The 23,542-nt window shown below is 41.7% G+C and overlaps 1 protein-coding gene across 1 annotated transcript in view; it reads right to left on the bottom strand.

The window, feature by feature from the left end:
* Nucleotides 1–22,865, bottom strand: part of LOC310960720 (SEC14-like protein 1) — a 33,580-nt gene extending 10,715 nt beyond the window's left edge. Inside the window, exons 1-8 of the mRNA XM_083932494.1 lie at nucleotides 22,606–22,865; nucleotides 21,208–21,297; nucleotides 4,393–4,542; nucleotides 4,162–4,293; nucleotides 2,214–2,342; nucleotides 1,474–1,747; nucleotides 1,239–1,348; nucleotides 420–609 (exon numbers count right to left, since the gene is read on the bottom strand). Coding sequence (XP_083788620.1) covers nucleotides 420–609; nucleotides 1,239–1,348; nucleotides 1,474–1,747; nucleotides 2,214–2,342; nucleotides 4,162–4,293; nucleotides 4,393–4,542; nucleotides 21,208–21,270 — 1,048 coding nt within the window. The 5' untranslated portion in view covers nucleotides 21,271–21,297; nucleotides 22,606–22,865. The remainder of the gene's footprint in view (nucleotides 1–419; nucleotides 610–1,238; nucleotides 1,349–1,473; nucleotides 1,748–2,213; nucleotides 2,343–4,161; nucleotides 4,294–4,392; nucleotides 4,543–21,207; nucleotides 21,298–22,605) is intronic.
* Between the last annotated feature and the right edge of the window lie 677 nt (nucleotides 22,866–23,542).

Below are 23,542 nucleotides of genomic sequence, written 5' to 3'. Positions count from 1 at the left end.
CGGCTGTGTATAAATTCACCTCCCACCGGAGCTCTTAAGCCTCCGCTCACACCCCAATGCTGAACATGCTGCAGCTAACGTTAGCACAGACAACGCTCCTAGGAGGGACCATCATTAGTTGATGGATCATTTTTGTTTGTTAAACTGTTTATTTTATGCCAAGGATATTATTCTAAATATTTTGGCAATGTTAGGTTTCCACTTTTCTTGACTATACCGTACCAAGCTCCATTTTATTTTTTATAATATATTAAGGCATATATCAAGATCCACTTAAATTGAAAAATGTTGCTACTTGTGTCAAATTATGATATTCAATTAATCGCGATTAATTAATTACGAAGCCTATAATTAATTAGATCAATTTTTTTAATCGTGTCCCACCACTTCTTTGTCTTTCCCCCTCTATCAGGGCCTACCTCTGTCATGGTGGTGCCAGCCACCAGTGTAGTAGTCCTGGAGGACCTGTGGTGAGCTCCAAGTCTCCAGCAGGTAGTCCACCTGGTGCTGCTTTCTCCAGGTCAGCGACTGGCAAAGGATCTCCCGTGACTTGTCCATGTTGAAGTCCCTTGCACGCAAGAAACGCAGTATGTGCTCGTCCTTTGGGATCTGGATAGTAAGAGGAGAGCGTTAAGCTCTACTCGTTTTGTGATCAAATCAAAAAAAAAACACAAAAGGGTGAGTGAGGTTTGAATCCATGTGTTTCTATATTTGTAATATGAGACAACCTGTAGTCTCTCTTTTGAGACGAAAATATCTTGCATCTACACTATGGCCATTGGAGAAAAGCCTGCACACTGTATTGACACATTAAATCGCATACAACATTGGTTAAGCCAGGATGTGACCTTCAACTTTACATCTGTTAGCTTGGTTAAAACCTCTTCTGTAGTTTTACCATGAATATAGATAACTGTATCATCAGCATACATTACGATATCACTTTTTCCACACACAAAAGGTAGAAAATGAATGTCCATGCTGAACAGGCGTGGACCTAGCATCGACCCCAGCGTCACGCCAGGTGATAACACTTAGCAGGTTAGATTCATAATAACCAATTCTGACAAGATGGGAGTGGAATGTTTAATAGCTGTCTAAAGTACTAACTAAAATACTATTCTGCATATGTCCCTGATAATGACAACATTTGGAGATGGACAGGAAGTCTTAGTCATTATACCTAAGACATGTTACTCTGCTTTATTCTATCATTTCAAAAACTGGAAAACAATTACCTTTCCCTTGTGCGTTTCCTGCAGCCATTTGCGAAGTCTGATCAGACAGCTCTCCTGCAGGGGGGTTAGGTCGCCTAGGTAACGTTTGATATAGTCTGCATCCAACTTATCTGAAAAACAAAAACACCTCCAATTAACTTACTTATAATGTTGTGCCATCAATGTCCCCTTTATACATTCAACATGCAAATAGGGTTCGCTCTCATTTTTCAATCATCTGTCTATCGGAAGAGACCTTCAGGTGTACCAGCCAGGATCTCTGGAAGGGTGTCTGGCTGGAGTGCGCTGCTGTCCTGCTTGGCTTCCTGAGAGATGCTGTCTTTGGCATCGGTGGGCAACGGGATAGAAACGGCAGTTGTGACCGCCAGTTTGGGGAGGACAGGAGGGCTGGTGACGAGGCTGGTTGGTCTGGGGAGAGGCAAGGGCAGGGAGGAGGGAGTCCAGCGTGGCACATGGGTGATCCCTTCGTCTTGTAACTCCTTCAGGTAGAACTCTATGATTTCTTTTCCCTGCGAGGAAGTGAAGAAATTTGTGAGAATTGTGGCAGAAATGGCTGAAGAGGCTCGCATTCAAGGACATTAGATTATTAAAAGCAGGTATTTGAAATACAGATCAACAATATTCATGATACTTCATCTTTATATGTACTTTATTCAAACCGAGAGAGGTTGAGCTCTGGGTGTTCATTTAGTATTTGAAGTGTCAGGTAATGAAAACTGGGAGAAAACGTAGGGACTGTATTCAACATTGCCCCTGTCCACTTAAAGGGACTATACAAGATTATCTATGCAACTACAGCATGAGACTGACGGACTGACTCATGCTGCAGAAACGTCTGATCTTCTGCTTAATCCATACAGCACCCAATATGCTGCCATTTGAAACTATTAATCTGTTGTGACTTTATGTTTCTGTGCATACACAGAAAGTACAAAGGAAACATGCATGTATGGATTAGGTGTAACACACACACACCTTTTTGATGCTGCTGGCATACTGCTTCATAGCAATCTTTTCCACGGTGCTCTCAAAGCCGAAGAAGGACTTGATGTCCAGGCTGGCGGTCTGTTCAAAACATGTCCAGTCCTCATTCTCAGGGTGAACCTGTACAAACACACACAAACACATACTGTAAAGATATGCAGAATAAGATGACAAAGTTACTATGGTAACCAAACACCCAGCTTCACCAGATGGTGACGCACACAGAGAGAAATGTTCACACTGTGCACTGTGAGTAGGTGTGTGTATGTGTGCGTGTGCGTGTGTGTGTGTGTGTGTGTGTGTGTGTGTGTGTGTGTGTGTGTGTGTGTGTGTGTGTGTGTGTGTGTGTGTGTGTGTGTGTGTGTGTGTGTGTGTGCGTCAGTCTGCACATATAAAATTAGCCAGGTTTTTACACATCAACAGTTTGGATCCATAAATACACACAACGACACACATGTTTCTGCTGTGTGGTGGAAAACTGACAAAACTGAAAAAGATTATCAGGATTAGCTGGTCAATATCGGTGAAATAAAGCAATACTATTTTCCATCTGATTCTAGCACAGCTCTGTGAAAAGGAAAACTCTAAAGATATATTTCATTTTAAAATCTGTATATCCTATAGGGATGTGCCGTGCCAATCCCAAGGATCTTTTTCTGAGCCGATCCAGGCATTTTAATATGAATTGGCATCTGCTAAAATAAATATTATCAAAATCTGTCTCTCCTCTCCTGTGTTTGATGCAGAGCGCTGCCCTCTATACTGTGAGGCTCTACACTGGAGTGATGGACTGTGTGAATGTGAAAAATAATTTTAGTCACACAGGTTGACTGTTCTGACACCCAGGGTGTCAAAATACGCAGATTCGCTAATCTCTATTGGTAAAAATGCATCAGCAGCAGATTATCAATTGCCCCTTACTGACATTAATCCCATGACTTGATGGAAGGATAAAATTTAACTTGGCTGTTGCGTGTGGTTTCTCTGCAGCTGTTGTCTGTAGTCTCTCAACGATGGCTTATGAGGATTTTTTTTTTTGTAGGACTTGGCTTTCACAGATTGCTTTGTATTAATATCAATTTAGGGGTCACTTTTTCCCAGTTAAAATTTTCTTATATCAGTAATTTAAGTTTGTTGACTTTATAGTTTTGAAAGAGGAAATTTAGTATTTGGACTAAGAAGCTCATGAAAGAATACGACGTGACAAAAAATGAATGTTTATTCAGACTATGAAAACATCAAAATGATGTTTAGAAAGAAGTTCCAAGAGTTTAATGCTTTCTGAAGGCACTGTTTTGGCAGATTCATTATCCTTAGCTACCAAAATATATCAGCTTTAGCCAGGTCCATTAGCTCAATCTAATTGAGCTGTCCGGTTACGATTAGCACTATGTGTTAAAGCACACAGTAAGAACCTCTGTGCAACCTTGGACCTAAAAGTAGCACTACAGTTAGTTGAAGGATAATAACGATGTGCTTGACCTCATTGACTCATTACATCCATTCATGAATTGGCAGATCTGAAGTCAGAGTTAAGCATACAGCACACAGAAGTGGGGCCGGGAGAAAAAAGAAAATATGCTGGTTTCAGATCAGTACACGTTGAGCCAGAATGTGATTGGACTGAATAATTCACAGAGCAACATGCTTAATTGATTTCTGTGCAGGGTAGAGATTAGAGGATACCCAAACATTGACATAGGTGTGCTGCCGGTAGCTTGCCATTCAGCCGCCAAACAACAGCTTTACGGAATGTTCGTGTTTGGTAATTTGTCTGAGGGAACAGAGCGTGTGGTTCTGTATAACCCAATGGGTTTAGAAAAACTGCTCTCTCTGGGTATATCTGTACTACAAATATACACGTCTGTGTGTGTGTGTTATAAGCTGCCTGTGGACAACAGTCTGCACTAAATGGCACAGAAATGTGTAAGTTACTGACCGAATAACAGCAGGTCTCATTGATGATGACCCTGTTGGAGAAGGTTTCATTATGTGAGTCGATGTGAAGTGTCCTCTCGTTTCGGTTCAGCGTGTTTTTCTGGATGAAGTAGACATAGTCCACACCTGCAATCTGCAAACACACACACACACACATCTCATGTTACAGGAAACTAAACTGACACCAGACACCAAAATAAGGGTACATCTTACTGCCTGATGTGCCACATACCCTTTTGAGCAGGCGCGGGGCGTCAACATCTAGGGCACAGCGGCGCTCAACCCTGGTGGCAGAACCGTCCTCATTGGTCTCCTCTTCCACCACGTCACTCGCCACAAACATGGGGATAAGGTGACAGGTGGGGAACCTGCGCTCATAGGCCTGAAAAGGGAAGCAGGAAAAGAATTGTCAGCCAACTCTGTGGTTTTCAATCTGAAAAGGTATCTTTTTGTTTTTGTGAATGAAGTAGGAAGAAAGGAGGCTTCAATAACACTTTTTTTCTCTCCCTCTCTCCCTCTCTCCATGCTGTGCAGTGGGTAGACAATAAAAACCCGACGGCTGTGCTTGATACACCTTCAATAGATCAGGGTTATTTTAGGGTGTCTACAGTATATTTGTTGTAGATTAAAATAGAGACAACCCTTTGGTCGCGTTCACATCAAGATGCGTCGGCAGGAAAACCATTGTTTTCCTATATTACAGCAGACCCGGTGTGAGCTCCTCTGCTGCACCGCAAGTCAAGTTTAAGCAGTTGTTAGACGTGCATAAAAGTTAATGTATTCTCAACTTTTCAGCACAAGGCACGTACTCGCACCGCTCGTCAATATTGCACTTGGCCCGGGCAGCCAATCATATCAAGTAAGAGCGGAGCTTTACTGTTTAACAACTTTATTCCTGTTTGATCCTGGTAAATAGGCATGCTAGCTTGCTATTTATCTGTTGGACTGTGAGAGAGCTAAAGCGTATGAGAGGGAAGGGAGAATTCATATGTCATATTGTGATAGTTTCATGTAAGCTTCTGTCTTTTGAGAGAGACAACAGCAATAGCTCAAAGTCTGCTTGAAACCATTTCTCCTCTCCGGTAATAGCAATACCATCTCTTTTCTGCAGAGCTCAACAGTTGCTTTCCAAATTTAACCAGCAATAAAAGAAAAATTATATGGCGGCTCAAGTTCCATTTTGGTTTTTAAACTATACACTTTCAAATTTAGGGAGTTTTTGCAGGTATTTAAGTTTTATAGCTGCTTCCTTAACATGTTTTTTTTTGGGTAGGGCTCTGAGACAGGATTTGGAAAAGATCTTATTTACAAAGGCTATGCTTATTTCAAAAACAGTTTCTTCCCATATGCAATAGAAACTCAACACAATATCACCTGTACAAAGCCATCCTGTGTGTGTACTGCATGTTGTCTGTGCTTCACGTTATGTTATGTACCACTCACTGTGTTCTTCCGTGCCTTATATTATATGTCTGTATGAATGGAACCAGCTAATTTGTAAATACTGTACTGAAAAAGAATTCCGCCAGCTTGGCTGTGGGGTCATGAAATAATGCTGAAAATCTTGAATCTTTAAAAAAACAAATTCAATACAGCTACAGGTTTTGTAATGCCAGCTTGTGAAAAATTAATTAGTAAAAAGTTCACGTGTTCTGTAAGAATGCAAGTGCTGGGCCCAGAGGGACGGAAGAATCTGAATAGGTGGGCAGAGAATAGCTGTGAGCAGCAAACAAAAGCTCCTTCAACATGCACTGTTCCAAACTACTCACTTGAGCTTAGCCACAGCAGACAATGGCCCAGACTCAACGAAAGCACTTTTTAATCCCTTTACAAAAAATACCTCAATACGCATTAAGAGCTGCTGTTCCCAAGGGTAACACCGTGTCTACAAATTATGTGTTCTCATGAATGCAAAATGCAGGTCTTGTGCAGAGGCCAGCCAGCTGTTATGCAACAGAGCCTCGGCTGGTGCAATGTGCAGCAGCAGCAGCACCCATTTATTCATTTTCTTTATCATCACCATTCTCCCATCTTGGATCTGATTGGCATGGTTGCAAAACTGTAATGAAGAAAACACCAGACTAGACTGCTAAGTAACAACAGGAAACTGTGATGTTCATGATACTGTGGACAGGAGATGGCCAAAGTTAGTCATAACACTGAGCTGGTCTGACACTCTTACATCACGCATAAACCAACAGGATTTCCTCATTTTAACTTGTGAAACTCCACTCTCCAGCATACGAATGCATGTATCCGAGTGAACAAACAAATGGGTGGATGATAGAGATTAAAAAAAACAAAAAAAAAAAAAAAAGACAGCATGCCTACATGAAGATTGCAGGGACATAGTGTGCAAGATCAACTACAATAGTGAGTGCTGCTCACTTTAAGGGCCGGCTAAGTCTGTGTCAGCTGAGTCTCGCTGATAAAGGAGCTGTTTACTGATACAGCTTTGAGCTCCTGCGAAAAGCATGAGAACAGTATTCACTGTTACATAAATGTGACAGCTGAGCAAAAATCTGAAGTTGGATGTTTGAACCAGAGACACAAGTTTTGAATGGTGGTTCGCCATTTGCATATTACTGTCAAAATGTGTCATCTTTATGACTAGTTCGAACACAAATCGCCTTGTTTAGAGCATTCCCCAAAATGAATCAAACAAGTGATGCGGAGGCTGAAAGGGTCAGCAGCAGCTTCAAATTCCTTGTTTGCACATCACCGAGGACCTCTCCTGGACACTAAACACGGACACAGCGAAGGCTTGCCAGCTCGCTTTTTCCTGAGAAGACTGAGAGGGTTTGGCACGAACACCCGCGTTCCTCACAGACTCCTGTAGATGCGCCGTTGAGAGCTTGCTGACGGGCTGCATCACAGTCTGGTACTGGAACTGTTCTGCCCACAGCACATCATTACAGAGAGCGGTGAAGGCGGCCTGCACGGCAAACCACTGGCAACTGTCTCCTGGCCATTCAGGACGTTTTCCACTAGCGGTGGAACACAGCATCATCAGGGACCACAGCCACCCAGCATGCAGACTGTTCTCCTCGTTAGCATCTAGCAGAGACAATACAGGAGTATGGCTGCATGCAGCACCACACTTAAGGACAGCTTTTACCACCAGACCATTAGCTTTCTGAAACATACTCCACATCGAACATCTGATTACCTGCCGTTTCCACTATTTACATAAAAAATAGTGTGCTTACTTTTATAATCAACCCTCATTGCCATATTGAATTGAATTGAATATGTATACAGTACTACATTTTAGTTATGTCATCCCATTTTATCTTGTCACTTTCTTATCGTCTTTCTATTTTATTAATGCCTTTCATTAGTATTGTCATCTTCTCTTATTAGTGCATTTTTACATTATTAATGTCATTTAATCTTTTTTATATGTTCTGCTGGGCAGACCTGTTCTTTTCTCAAGTACATTTAATTGTACCGTTGAACCTGTATTAATCTTGATATGACCAATAAAACTGAAACTTGTACTTGAAACAAGAGTAGATTTAGACTGTTTAGTATGTTGAACAGCAGCATCCGCTGTTGTTTTGTGTGAGTAGGTAGTCAGTAGAGTTCAGCTGCTCCTGGCATACCGCTGCCAGGGCTACGGAGCCACTCAGCTGCCCACTGTCCACTGACTGAGTGAATGCTGAGCTCTGTTTTTCAGCCCTGATGCTCTGGAAGACTGGGCGGAGGCTTTGTACTGCCGTCAGCACAACAAAACGGACTGTAAACATCAGTTTCACCCATTAAAAAACAACCACGCGTCAACAACAAACTCAACCACAAATGCCATGTGCAGTCAAAAACAATAGGCTTACATACTGTACAAAAACCTCAGGTTTACTTTACATGAGACAGTACACCAGAGAGGAACAAAAACCTCAGGCAGAGCCTTGTTCTGCTTGTTGAAAAAACAGACAAAACCAAACAAACAGCCTGACTTTTAGCTGCCCACTGAAAATAACCCACCGTTTAATGTTAAAAACAGGAAACGGGAAGGTCATAATACCAGGGATACCAAAAAGAGAGTGTAGGGGCATGGTGCTCGGCTACGTTATTTGTTTTTCAAAAGAGACCCAATCTGGTCACATGTGATAATCTGACTTACGTTTGTACTATGCTACTAACAATGAAAGTAAACCACCATAATTGAGTTGTACAAACTTACATCCTACAAATTTTGTCACATGAATCTCAGGAGGTGTCTCAAATTCAGTTCTTTGACTCATTGATCTACAAGGCATGTAGTAACTTTTGAAAGCATTAGCTGCACACTTTGTATTTACATAAGAACTTGTCTGAGTAATTAAACCTCAGCACATCCAGGATGTGTCAACTCACCTACTACAGGATCTAGTTTACATTCATCTCCTTTGATGCTCTATAAACCCCTCCTTCAGCCCCACGTTATGTTACGACCTGCACTGGATGCATGACTCACAATTCACCGCTAAATGCAACTAAGGTAACACAACACAATCAATATCAAAGTAATTTAGCACTTATCCAAATAATTATAAGTCTATATTGACCTAAAACTTAATGGTAAACAGTATGATGAGTGTAACAGAGTATTCCATTATTTTCTCCTTTTCCAACTTGGGGGTTGGGATACAGCCCTAGAACTCGCTGATGAATCCCTTAAATCTAACAATAATGGATCCAACATTGTAGAACATTGTCAGGTGTGCTGAAAGAGCTACAGCTCAACAACAATAAGCTGTACACCAGTGATGCTCTATTCACATCATCTAACATCCAAACCTGATTTCACCTGCCCTGTGGTCAGTCTTTGTGATATGGATGAGGCACTGATGACACATCAACAGAAAAAGACATGGTTAACAAACTCTGCCACAGTAATTATTCATATATGCTTTGCCTCAACTCTTTCCTGGAACACTTAAGAACACTAAAACAGTTAAAATGATAGAACAAAACAAAAGCTATCCAGTTTTCACGGGCTAGCTGAAACAACTGGACATGTGTAAAAAAAAGTCTCCATGGTGGTGAAATGTGTTTCTCATGAGTAACAGTTCCTGGAATTTTGCTGGAGATTGTATGTGTTTTCTAGGGGAACATGAGAAAAAATATAAAAAACAATACATGGTCACTTAATCCCTTCCTGCATACACAGATAATATTTCCCCTTTGGACAAGAGACAATTTGGATAAGGCCACAGGTATGGCAAACAAGACCTATTTTGCTCAGGAAGGGAGATTTAGGAAATCCAGGAGTTCCGAGCTCATACACAATACATTTTGAGACTGGCAAGCAGCCCAGCCATTATCTGGGTTAAAGTTATGGCACTTTAAAAAAAAAAGCAACTAGAGACAAATCTAGTAACCTTTTCTGAGACTTTGGAGGTGTTTTGGAGACTGATGTGGAAGCATGTATCACTCTGCAGATACTGTTACACTTTTCAGACCTTCTTAGCAACTTTATTTATAAAAAGCGACTAGCAACAAATTTAGCGACTTATTCAGATCATCAGGGAAAATTGAGACATATATGTTCGGCCGAATTCATTGAATGTAGAGTAATCCAACTCTACGGCCGCTGAGGTCCGTCTCTCCACTGATGTTGTTACTGTATGTGATGCCGCGGAGTTAGAAGTCAGAGGCAGGTTGAGAGGCAGGGTGATGATGCGGCTTTGCAGTCCAGACAACAACGCAAGGGGCACGTTTTTAGATCTACCCACTCTGGGACCTGGTTTCAGAAGATACCATTCTCAGGCTCCGATAACGCTGCCTCCATGTGGACGGTTGGAAAAAACTATACAAACGTTGTATGGTTACAGGAAAACGCATCCATGGTGGATGGGCCCTTAGTTCTACTTCTTAGGTGTGTTGCATCATAGATCATGCAATTTTCTTCAAGTCAATCCTGAGAGTGAGGTGAGGGCCATTCTGCTATGGTTAAAATGGAAAACCTAGGTCTCCTGGGACCAACGCTGATTGGAGAAGAGGTCCTCAGTAGCAGTGTCACATCTCTAGAGCTTATGAAATGTTGTGTAATAGAGACAACAGCCACCCAGAGGTCCGCCTCTGCTATTTTTAATCAGCTGGCTTTTCTGGTGGCTGGGAAATGGGAACATTTTGGTCAGGAGCACTTTTAAGATTAGGATACTTGATGAGGACAACTTAGAGATGATATCAAAACATACCGACAAACAAAGCACAGACAAGCTGAGACACAGCAGATCTGGCTGCATTCCGTACGCATTCGGAGGAAATTCCCAAGAAGAGTGACTAACGACAGAGTTGTATAACACTTGATGTGTTCTATTAATAGGTTCCATCATTTTTTTGTTTGTATACAGAAAAAACTACGCCTTTTGTTGGTGATGAATAAATGACAGAATGACTTACACATTTAGTCACAGTAAAAAAAAAAACAGTAATACACAGAAGAGGTATCAGCATACCATTATGTCAACAAGTGCTTCCTTAAACACTCAAAATTACCAGTATCTTTCAGTGTCACATGTCATTGATAAATGAGGCCAACTGTCAGACAACCTACAACAGGCTACATTATTTGGAGTGCTGCCACAGGCTTTCTCCGAAGCTGCTTTCTGAAGTTTCCATTTAAAAGAACCAATACACACCACCCTTGACGTCAGATACAAACAATCCTGGCTCTATGTGAGTTCTGCTGACAGGGGTGTGATGTCATTTAGCCAATGGTTTGGTGGCAAAAATCATTACAAGTTCCCACCCACCACCTCAGGCAACTCCAGGCCTTGACCTGTTGGGAACGTCATGACAGGAGTTGACATTCAATGTTCAATCCGTATAATATTTGTCGTTTGTATATCTGGAGTTGTGCAACATAATTCCCCCCGGGGATTATTAAAGTATTTCTGATTCTGAAGAACACTTGAGAGACTACTAGGCCTGCAGATTAGTGAGGCAGTGCTGCTGAATGAGAGATGTCACGTTCATTCATGAGATGTCAAAGACACACAACATGCTTCGCAAAATAATGGTCCGCAAAAGGCCTCGCTGGCACCTGTTTATGTCATTTGATGTGAATAGTTTATAGAGATTGAGGCATAAAGAATAGCAGATGGAGAGGAAAAATCCTCCTGGTTTTCATTTCAGAGAGTGAAGCTATAAACTCCAAACTAGGTCAAAGACGAGAATGAGTGGGGAGGACAAGAGGAAAGTTAGCGAGCAGGCAGTTTGAAAATTCAGTTTCTTTATACTGACTCAAATGCACAGGGAAATGTAGAGGTGAAAAAACCCACTGTTATGTGATTCCCTAAGATATCTTTATACATGAAATTTAGCAGGTTACAATTGAGATTCAGGCTAGGGGTACTAGTGATATTTATGAAGAAGCAAAAGGTATCATCCTCGGTGTAAACGTGAAATCAAGAAGAGAGAACTCTCAGTTCTGTGATTGGATTTCATATTTTAGCATATGTTTTGTCGGGATGCAAATTTTAAAGATTTTAAAGGTTTATATAAACAATGGACATAAGCCATTTACACAGTACAAATAATATAATAATATATATAAACTGCCCATTGATTTATCATTGGGGCTCACAGCTTCGCTTATTATCCTTGTCATAGTTTTGGGGGCCTGAACAATGTCAACAGGACCTCACTTTGATCCATCAGGCTTTTCAACAACACTGGTTTCGCTATGAGTCACGGCACTCTTTCAACGTGTACAAACGGAGCAATTGAATAGGGAGTCTCTCGTGAGAGCATTGGTAAAACCACTCCTATGAAAAGATCCTGTAATGTATCAAGAGTCTCCATGTCCCTGTTCTCCATTGCTGGGCCAACCAGTTCAACAGCTTTACACCGCAACGCTACAGGGATGCTGTGGACAAGGCCTCCAGTGTTTATATAGTGTAGTACTATTCTATTTGCTGTAGTTTGCTTAACATAGTATTTGCTGCACTTAATCATATTTAATGTTTTAAACTGCTGTCATCTCTAAAGAGAGATCTAGGTCAGTGTGATGGTAGGGGTTTGTCATGGTAGGGTAATCATAGCACTACCAAAAGACAGGAAAGATGCAAAGTTTCTCCAGCCATCAGGTCCGAATGCATCTGAGCTTAGGTGTAGACTGAATGTGGGGTAGGAGAGAGAACAAGCTCCTGATAGAACAAATGAAACAAAAGAGTGATTGGTCTCTGCATGCCATACCACCCACTTCTCTCCTTCTAGTGATCTCACTGCTACAGTGTGCATTGTAATGGCAGAACGTGTGAGGTTCGGCAAGCATGACTGGATATCTGTGTGCACCAGGGAATAGAAATCAGCAGGATGACCATCTGTTAGCTATCAAAAAGACATCACAGTAAGAACAAGCAATGCTGAACTAGATTTTTTCGCCGAGACATAACTCTATCAAAGTAAGCTTCAACACTGTGAGCTGCTGACACTATAATGCCAAGGACACATTTCAATGTCTGAGGACATATCTGTGAGATTCAAGTGCATTCTATCAAATCTAAATACTAGGGCTGCCCCCCGACCAAGGATTTTCTTGGTCGATCAGTGGTCATCATTTAGAGCGATTAGTCCTCCATCATATGTATATATATATATATATATATATACCCCCCCTCAGTGACTAAATGACATAACACACTAAATAAGCATTATTTTACAAGTCTTTAAGTCTGCCGCCTGTTAATGACAACAGCAAATAATTTCAGATACTAATTCTGAATGTGTCAAAAAAAGCGAGGAGACTGTGGACACGTAGCTAGACTAACGTTACTTACATGTTTAGGCAGTAGGTCATGTTCTTCGTGAACAAGTGATAGGCAAAGTTTTTTTTTTGCAAAGTTTGCATGTGACCTTCTTTGGGTCATTCTTGTTCTTTTAAATGTGATCCCATATTTTAGACATCTTTCCTGACATGATTGGCTTTTAATAGTCAACTGTCTAACCGCGATGCCAAAGGGACCTTGACCTCCATGTTAAGAAAGTGTGAGAGTGAGTGAGTGTCACGACTTCCTGTATCTGGCCCTTCAAATTGAAAGGCCCTCCAGCCTTTTAGGCCAGCCGCCAGTCACATAGATTTTCACAAGACACAGCTCCAAATGTTTGTTTTTTTCCCTACGACCAATCGACAAATGAAGCTTTGGTCAGCTAATGTTTTTTTGGTCGACCAGTGCTTGGTCAACTATTTGGAGGCAGCCCTACTAAATACAATATTGTTGTTTTCAAAAATGCTACTGATATTAACAAAACAAATAAAAATATAAATAAAAGAAGAACTTATATAGAAGAACTTAGAATATTTGTCATGTGTCATATTTTCCCTGATGTGTCCACTTGCATCCACTAACTTCAGTCCCTAAAACGGAGACATTTGGAAATGCCGCCTACACCCACATCAGTCAGTCTTATCAGTTAGGTAGGCTGACATACCTTTTATGATTTTATCCTTCTTGTGTGGGTGCTCCTTTCCCTTTGCCATGGCTTCCTCCGGTGAGGGATAATGCTCCATGTACCGCTTTGTGTCCATATTTGCTTTGCAATGACTTCAATCTACATACACGTTTTCCACCACCATTGCCGCCTTATACTCATGTGGTAATTTCAACAGCTCCATGTCGTCCTTGGTCAGAGCAAATAAATCTCTGGTCTTACTTTTCTCCATTGTTGTTCTTCCTCAAAAGTTTTTTCAATTTACACATCCATGATTTTAAACCAGAGTAACGTTAAACATTCTGCTTCCTGTTTACAGCAGCATTGGAACACCCAGTGTATGTGACTTGTCATGTGTCATGCATGTTAATATGGACGGAAATTAGTTCTGATACAGAGTTAAAACGTTTGTGGTTGGAAATAATTTTTTGTTTCAAAACACAGTTTTCAAATTTTAAAAAAAACGTTGATAAAAAATTGATAAATGATTTATTTTCTGTAGATGGTGCTCTCATATAATGTGTATCTGATCTGATGCTAACTTCCATGTACTAGTCACAAAAATGTAAAAAAAAAAACTGTTACATAGATCGTAATGCAACCACATTATGTCTTGAAACATTGAAGATGATCAACCGTTTATAACTGCACAGCCCTAGTCATCACTGTAAAGGTTCTCCACACAGGACCAAACCACTGCAGGACGAGAATTACTCATGAGCAACGAGTTAAGAGGAAACTGCAGCATTATTGATATCCTACTTTACAGTAAGGGAAAGAGAGGTGCTGGCAAAGCATATTCACTGCCAGTTCTGCCAACACTATTACAACATCCAAATAATATATTAACTGTGGCGAACCTCTTATTTCTGTAAATGCTGCTGGAGATTCCTGAGCATCTGGTTCTTTCTCTGTCTTATCACAGTAGTCCTGTGTTAACTTTTATTTGTGGGAAAATACTCTTTTTGGACAAACCTTTTATTGCCTTCAATGCACTCAAAATCAAAGTTAAAAAAAGAAGAAAAAGCTTTAATCAGCCCTACAATAAAACCACACTATCAGAAAAAACATTGCAGCAAGCATACACATACATGCAAAGACTGTCACAGGATACTGTACACACTCCTAGTAACGTCACCAAGCTGCTGCATAGATCTGAGTCATTGCGACAGTAGTATGGTTGCAGTGTAAAATATGCTAAAGGGTCATTGTGTAAGAGTATGTGCGTACACATTCATCTGTGTCTAGCAAAGCAAAGCAGGGTGGGGGAGGGGAGCTTCTGGGGCAGCATCTCGACCTTGCAGCAGAAAGAGGGTGAATGAGTGTCCTGGCGACCAGTGAATAAAATCAGCTCCAGAAATTTCTCGTAGGCTCCCAGTTTCACGAGGTAGTGTACTGCTACAGTCAGTTATTAATGCTCTTTCAAGCAGCGCGCTGGACGATAAGCTCCCCAAAGCGGGCCATAACTCTTCATTATTTTTGACTAACAGCATCCAGCAGAGTAAGTGAATTAGACACTAGAGGGGAAGCTCTGACAGATTCATTCAGAAGAGTGGATGGGAATTCTCTGAATCAGAACAGACAGGTGCGATGCTGGGAAAAGCTAATGGGAAAAGCAAACATAAACAGCTAAATCCGCAAACATTTTAATGCAATGTCCTTTGGTATTAAATCCCCCTAGAGGAGCACTGTACAAGAAGTATGAATGAAGTGTTATCATGTTTCAGTGGACCATGTTACTATGACAAGAAAGGAGGTGTGATTAAAATGACCCCATTTCTTTATTCAGGTTAGGCTGACATGGAGGTAAATCTTTGCTTGTAAATGTACGCGCCCCCGGTCGTGAGAGCATTAGATGAAATAAGCGACGACAAGCCAGCAGCTCACAGATGGATTAAAACAATAGCCCAATGAGGCTAGAATTGGCTCGCAAAAGCCTTAACCAGACCTGGCAATAAGTGGGTCAGGACATGGTGGGACAGGACGTCACCCTGGCAGGGCCATTCAGCGCTTAGCCATGCTCGACAGAGAGAAGCGGGACAGCAGTGTGAGCCAAGTTTAGAAACACTAGCTGCAGTAAACAGGCACAAAACTGAAAAATGTGCTAGGGACGACCAACGTATACACAGCTATAGGAGGCACAAGGAGCTCAAAGTAGTTCATTGTGCAAAACAGACAGACTTTGCAGATTGTACAGGATCTGAGCTCCCAGCGCCCTAGATCAAACGTAGACATTACCCCGCAGGGCTGTATGTGAGAACGCAAATGTCTGAATTGGACATCAGACAGAGTTTACCGTGCCAACATGAAACATGTAAGAGTGAAGAAGAAGGGTTATTTACACAAATGACAACAATGAAAATGTCTAACTCGAGCGACCAGATAAGCTAAGTTCAAGGAATGGCAAGAGACTTGGTTGTTGATGACCTAATTACGAACCGGCTCGGTCACTATGGTGTAATGTGTCTGGTGTCCTTCCTCCTGCATGCTCTACCCGACACCAACCCTTATCTAAATCAAACGGATATTGTTGGCTGTTCATATGAGAAAACGGCTCCGGTAACATGAACTGTTGTCTGAAAACAGCTGGGTTTCGGTGCTGTTATCTAACCAACCAACCAACCGACTGACCGACGAGCAAAACAGACAGGGATATGCACCTACTGGAACTGGAGGCATGTGCTTTCTTGCATAAAATGTTCTTATAGCTGTTTTGCATGATGAGTGCACAGATTGACTTTTATGTGTTTGCTTTCATGAACCAGTTTTTGAAAGAGACTACAGAGGAACAGAAACAAGACAGGTCAGAGCAGCAGCATAAGACACACTGGCAACGGGAATCAAAAGGCAGAACTGCTAATTACCTAGGTTTTTCCCAACAATCGACAACACTTGTGATGAAGTAGCAACACTTCAAAGATGAGGTCCCTTACCAAATCTCACGGTCTCCGTGTGACAATCAAAGTTTTTGTTCACACACTTAACTGTGTTTTAGTGCTGTTAAAATGTATTTCAGGTCAAAACATCTCGTACATACAATAACGGAACTGTGACAGAGAAATTCATGTAACCCTGGATTATAGGAAACAATCATTTTCAATAATACACTAGGGGCCTCATTAATGAGCCTTTGGTAACAACTTGTTCTTGAGCAAACAACAGGTACTATGTGTCTGAGAGGGTGTGTGCAGTGTACCCTTTCACCCCTTGCTTTCACCTGAGTTAAACAGAATGTGTAGGCCCCACAGAGAGGGAAACACTGAAATTCAGAGAATTTGAAGGTGCACAGTTGTTGCCCACAGGCTACTGGTTTGGCAGGCAGAGATTAGCCTAATAAGTGGTTTACACGGTCTGGGTCACTTTGCCTTTCCCTTTCATTCTCGTCCCTTTTGTCTGTCTTCTTGTGCCATTTCTTTATTTATTCCTGCTCTTTTTCCTCATTGTTTAGCCAACTCCTTTGAGTTTGTTCTCTTAACTTGCCTGTGAGTCTGTCCAACATAAAGTTGTACAAACAAAAACACATGATTGCTCTTTGATGACTATTTTAAAACTCACAGTATGTGGCCATGACAATATTTCATATCTTAAGTATATTTTTTTGTGTTATTGCCGGCGAGGAGAATTTAGTCCCTAAGAAGGAAATGTCCCCTGTTGTTAATGGTGCCCAGAAGGCATTACATTGGCATGGCACATCCTGTTCTTTTCCCTTTAGAAACTCCACTAGGACAGGGGCAGGACCAAAGTGCTTTGTCCTTGTGGATTAGCAACAGGCCCATACGTTTCCATGGAGCAAGTCAGGCTACGATAGGCTTTGAATCATTTAATACCCTCTCTCTGCACCATGCATACTTATTGGTGAGTTGAGGGACTTCAGATACAGTTATTGTCTTTGATGCATCAAGTTAGCAGATATTTACTATTCCAGGGTCAGCCAGTGTTTTATTCCTCTTGTGGCTACTGAAGTCATTCTTCATCTGTGCATGCGTTCAAGAAGCAACTGTCCCTTCAGGTCTGAAACAACAGCAAGAAGGACATTGTGTTGTGCTTTTGACATTCCTATGCGACTCCCTGAGGATAGACTAAAGGCTTTGAGACCGGACTGCTGCAATAATAGCAGCAACAGCACTGACAGAATTTCCTGTTGTTGAGATGCAGCAGCAGACTCAAGGGATCGCTGTGGCTGAAAAGGATTTTTTTTCAGACATTCTGCTGCTGTACTTCCTTACTTCAGTGATACAAACCAAAAAAAAAAAAAAACGGCCAACTTTGTGGAGCAATAAGAAGGCTATCAATGTCAATGATATGTGAGCGCTTGCGGGCAGCTCAAACAAACGCAGTCAGTCCACAACACTCTCATCCTTCTGAGATCTGCACTCGAGTTAACTTTATCTACAAGGGAAGTTCACAGTTTCCTACAAGGGTACATACTGTAAGTGTTGTGGTGTGTGTTTCCCTCTGAGCCATTCTAATCTAGTCAGTACATTCAGGAGCTGGCCTCCTAGTGACATGCAATTCGCAACATCAGGCATTTCTACAATAAATCACTTAGTGAGCATTACAGTGGAATCTTTAATTAAGTGGCAGGTCTAGTTCTGTCAAGTTTAGTTGTAAAGCCCTTAAGCACAAGCCAAAATCAAAACAAGTAAAGCAACAGCACTCAACCTGCTTTCTTATGTTCATAAGACGAGTGTCAAATCTGCAAAGAAGCTGGAAACACTGAGAATACTGACAATAACATGTCCAAGGCAGGGTAAAGTAACCACAGCAGAACAAAAACAGCTGAAGGGCAACTGAGATCGAAGCATGACTTTTGTAACAGTACCTGCCAGTGAGCCGGGTGGCTCTGAGAGGCCAAGTGAGGAGAGGCTGAATTTCATTTACACTAAAAGAATGCATTTAAAAGGCTTTAACGGAGGAATGTAAAGCCTCCATTTGAACCCTCGGAAGACTAAATGGGTATTTCGAAGCACTGACAGTCTCCAAACAACAGAGTCAAGTGGAGAGAGAACACCAAATTCCTCAAAGCAAATGTCAAATATAATCCCCCAACAGATGAAAGGAGGAAGCCATTACTGGCAAATATTTCAGAAGCCTCTAACAGAGGAATTGGAGGGAAGAATAACAAAGTTGAACTAAGCTATGGTTCAATGCAGTAATATGCATAATATTTAGAAGTACTCGGCATAAGGCCTAGGCATGCCTGCACAATGTGTACATATTTAATCACATGCATTGAAAAGTTAAAGTAGTCTTAATAAAATAAAGGAGGTGATTCTTGTTAACACGGCAGATTAACAGAAGCCTGTATAAATGATTCGTGGTGGTTTCAGAAGGGTTGCAAAGGTCGTTTTTACACCCGTGCTGCAATGGCAACAGACCTGCTATTAAGGAAGTGTGAGGGGGGAGACTTCACTGGGTTTTCAATAAAAAAGGACCAGCAAGTGTTGTGACACACCATTAAGTCTGCTCTGCAGTGTCTGCAAAAATACTCACTGCAGAGAAAAGTCTCAAGAAGGGAAAATAATCCAAATGCACCAAACTCTGTTAAACACTGACTGGACTGTACATTTTAACCACGTATTATTAACTCAAAACTTCACAATAGCTTCTGACCACATTACTGGTGTCTTAAACAAGTAAAAAAAAAACAAGTAAGCCTGTCCCATCTACAAAAAGCTTGTGTCATGGGTCATGTCATGCTTACAAATCATGTCAGTCTACTTTGCTATTATTACTACCCCCCCCCCCCCCCCCCTTCGGCTGCATGCTTTGACCCAGGTGTAGGTAACAGCAGTCCTCTATTTATAGCCATCCGTTTGCCCAGTGCTCAATCCAGCCTGTGCTAAGGAGATTTAGTCTTACTGCATCCTCGTTCTTGCTGGTGTAGAAAGCTGATTTCCATTTTAAGAAAACAGCACCTGCCTAGAACCTGACATGCAAAAAACGCAGGCTGTTGAAAGGAAGTAGTTCCTTACTAACTTCCTGGTGATCAGAGGTTATCTGAAATTATCAGAAGAGCAATAAAGTGTCTTTGACTGGTTAGACTGTTTGGCTGAAATGGAGAGTTGTATAATAAGGCCAGGACTCTACGGGAGTGCACTAACACCACATTACTGACAAACTGCAGCTGAGGTCAAAACACTGCTGAGTAACCATCCATCAACCGTGAGATTGTAGTTCATGATGTAGGGCGCTACAGCTTGTCAAGCTTTTCTTTACAATGTAATGAAAACAAAAACAGAGCTCACTTAAACAATACAGAGATGAGGTCTGAAAATATGTGGAGAATCTATTCTCTGATTGTCTTCCAGTGTTGTTATGAAACTACAGTAAGAAGCGACAATGTAGGGCATCAGTCAGTTTTTTACATTTGCTGGCTACTGGAGCATTTAGCCAGTTAACCTCCCAATCATCCCCTATCAGACAGCACTGGGTTAGAGACTAAGCAGCGTCGCATGGCAAACTATGTGTAGAAAAAGGGAAATTAACACAAGTTCTAAAATTTAGGGGGAGAGAACGTAGATGGGACTAGGAATGCTGTTGAAAAGACCTTTTTTTTTTTTTTTTAAAGAGAGCAAAAAGAAAGGGGAGGGACATGCAAGTCCACAGTCTCCTGCACTCAACACAGGAACTCATCCTTGAAAGCGAAGAACAACATGCAGCAAGGCGGACACTAAAATTTTTTAGAACAAATCTGAGGTAGGAGCTCAGTTTGACATGACACTGTCGTGTTGTGTATTCAGAGGGGGAGTGTGCAGATGTACAGCACCATGGTGCCACACCTCAGTGAACAAAGGGTACCTGCAGCTTTTTAAAAGTAAAGTGCAAACACTTTTCAGGCCCTTTCAAGGTCCCTAAACCAAAGCATAAAGACTTCAGATGCATTCATCGTCACATCTTAATTGTAACTATAAAATTAATTGCAAAAGGTCAGAGGACGTGTTCATTCTGAGAAAACAAACAAATATGACGATGAAGTTGTTTAATGTCAAATATTAAAATATTTTTTGTTTACATGAGTGATTGTGTAGATGAAACATCAGATTATGTTGAAAATCACCTGTTCTAATTCAAGCATATTCCTAACCTTGAAAACATAACGGATAAAATTAAGCATTATTCAAACGTTCTTTGCTTTGTACAAACCGTGTGAACATCGAACAGATCTTAAACATTGAGATGGCAGGAGGCCCGGTAGAGTAGGTTTTTTCAATAGCTCACATAACATAAGAACGTGTGTGTGGTGTGTGTCTCATGGGAATAACCTCTTGATTTACACAGTTATCCAGCTAGTTAATCCCTGGTCTGTTGTAGCAGGTTCTGCTTCTTTAATCAGAGACTTAAGCTGGGTTCATCATCATTCAGAGAGCAGCTACCCATCACCTAACCACCGTACTAGCCGTGGACATTAGAATGATGATGTGGGGAACAGGACGTAAACTGTGTGCACTGCAGTTTGACTTCAGCAACAGCATTTTGAATCTATGCGCCAATCGCATACAAGGTATATAATTCCGTGACTAACTTTGGAGGGTGACCTCTGAAGCACCCACACAACAGCATTACATAACTATGCAATATTCATGTAGACAGAGCGCTAACTAGGAATGCAGGTAAAGACACTTACCGCCATCACCAGCTCAAAGGGATGCTTGTACACCCGCACGGGTGACTGGTACTTCTGCACCATGGTGGGGATCGCAGCAACACCCACAACCTGAACCAAAAGAAGAATAAATCAGAAAAGAAACAAGGTATGATAACAGGCATTGGTGAGAAGAAAAAAAAGCTGAGATGTGAAGGGACATTTCATTCGATCTTGGCATCATCACAACAACTGTGTGCTGAGAGCCAAACTAACAGCATCATAGCTGCACCTTGTCCTACAACAGGAGAATCAGTGTGTAATTAAATAAGTGTGTGTGTGTGTGTGTGTGTGTGTGTGTGTGTGTGTGTGTGTGTGTGTGTGTGTGTGTGTGTGTGTGTGTGTGTGCGTGCGTGCGCGTGCGTGTGTTGGCAAGCAGCCCCAAGAACTATAAAACCATGTATAGTGATGGGCCGCAGAAGGGAACTCTCCTGAGCCGTGACTGAGGATGGCAGTGATCAATGGATGCAGCATGCCCAGCTCATTTATCAAACGGAGACTACACCACTGCAATGGCTTTTCACTGCAAACTACTGGGAATATAGCTAAATATATACCAACTACATATAGAATTAGGTTCATCTGGTGCCTCTGCAGATGCTCAGGTAACACATACACACAACACTTATATGTGATGATAAAAAGTCAGGTGCTGCTCATTCTTTATTATGTAAACAGCACATGGAGTGGAGGCTAGAGAACAGGGGGACACAGAGTAAAAAACATGAAACACTTGAACATAAACAGTTAGACGACAAATGCACATGTTTTACTCAAAACTATGTGCAAAGTGAGGATTGAACTCTAGGTTCTGTTTGTTCAACGTGCTGATACATGTCTGTGACTCCTGCAATGCTGCGATGGGAACAGGGCTGCAAGTACAGTAGAGGTGTGAGCTCGTGTCCCAGCACTACTTAGAGAGGGATCAGGGCAGGCAGACTAATAATAACCGGGGTAGGACTAACAGAACACGAACCACAGTATTCCTCTATGTCTAACGTTTGCTACAACAATGCATAATTACCGTCATGCTTCAGGATCTGTCAGCAAAATCAAAGAGACGTGAGAACAAGAGCATGTCTTTAGGATGTGCTGAGGTCTCAGTTGGCACACTGTCAGACACGCAAAAAGGAATCAGCTAAAACGTTTCTAACAGTTGTAACCGAGCCAAATCACGTTTTGAATATTCACATGTACTAATGTCTACATGGGTTGAAATGAAAAGTAAAACATAACATCACATATTGTTATTTTCACCCCCTTTATAGTGGTGACATAATAACAGTGCTGGCTAACGGAGACTAGCCCGCAAGCTAACTGTTAGCGGTAACTTTACAAACCGCTGTAAACTTGACATGAAATGTCATAACTGGTGCTCACCTGTGATTCGAAAAACTACAGAAAGCTGGGCTTATTCAGTCTGGTTAGTCGCGGTTTCCTCTGAAATGGATATCCGAGCGAACTGTTGCCATTCCCCTCCTCGGCTCTTCAGCTCGCCGGGTCCGGGTGTTGAGCCAGAAGCCAGAAGCTAACGAGTTAGCTTTGATGTTCTAGCTGCCCAGGAAGCTAACAAGCCAACCGTGGGATAAATCCTCCTCACAGCTCGACACTGACGGGCATAACAGCAGCGAGAGACTAAAGGCTCCCGTGTGAAATCACGCCTAAATGGATGAAGTGTCGGCACATTAGGACAGTCTCCCTCCCTCTCTCTCTCTCCTCCTCTCTCGTGCCTGTGATACTGTAGCTCCTCCCCCTTTTTCGGCACAGTTTTTTTCCACCTCCCGGGGCCACTGCCATGGAACTCCACTGCCTGCCCGCATCTGTTCATTCAACTGAAGCACACACACCAGAGCACATTCATCTATGAGCAGAGCAAATAGTCCTACATTCAACGTAGCCTCCACCGCAAGTCACGTCTTTTTGTTTCTCATCAGAAAATGTACCATTAATTACGCCTTTCATTTAATTTTTCATTTTATTGCGTTATTTAAAACAGGGACAGTAGGCTACTATACAATAAATGATCAGATATAGCCTCGCTCAATGCTTATTTTACCATATTAGATAGATAGATCTCAGTTTGTACATGTTAATGACACATCCTTTATACACACTAAAGTCAGTCACGGAGCCCCACAGGGTTCTGTCCTTGGACCAGTTCTATTCTCCTTATATATGCTTCCCCTTAGGAAATATTATAAGGAAGCACTCCATAAATTTGAATTGTTATGCTGATGATACACAATTATATTTGTCGATCAAACCAGAAGAAACCGATCCGTTAGCTAAACTTCAAATGTGCATTAAGGAAATAAAA

The sequence above is a fragment of the Echiichthys vipera genome (genome assembly GCF_963691815.1).
Source record: "Echiichthys vipera genome assembly, chromosome: 2".
In the NCBI taxonomy this organism is placed as follows: domain Eukaryota; kingdom Metazoa; phylum Chordata; class Actinopteri; order Perciformes; family Trachinidae; genus Echiichthys; species Echiichthys vipera.
This window is presented reverse-complemented; position numbering and strand designations above follow the sequence as displayed.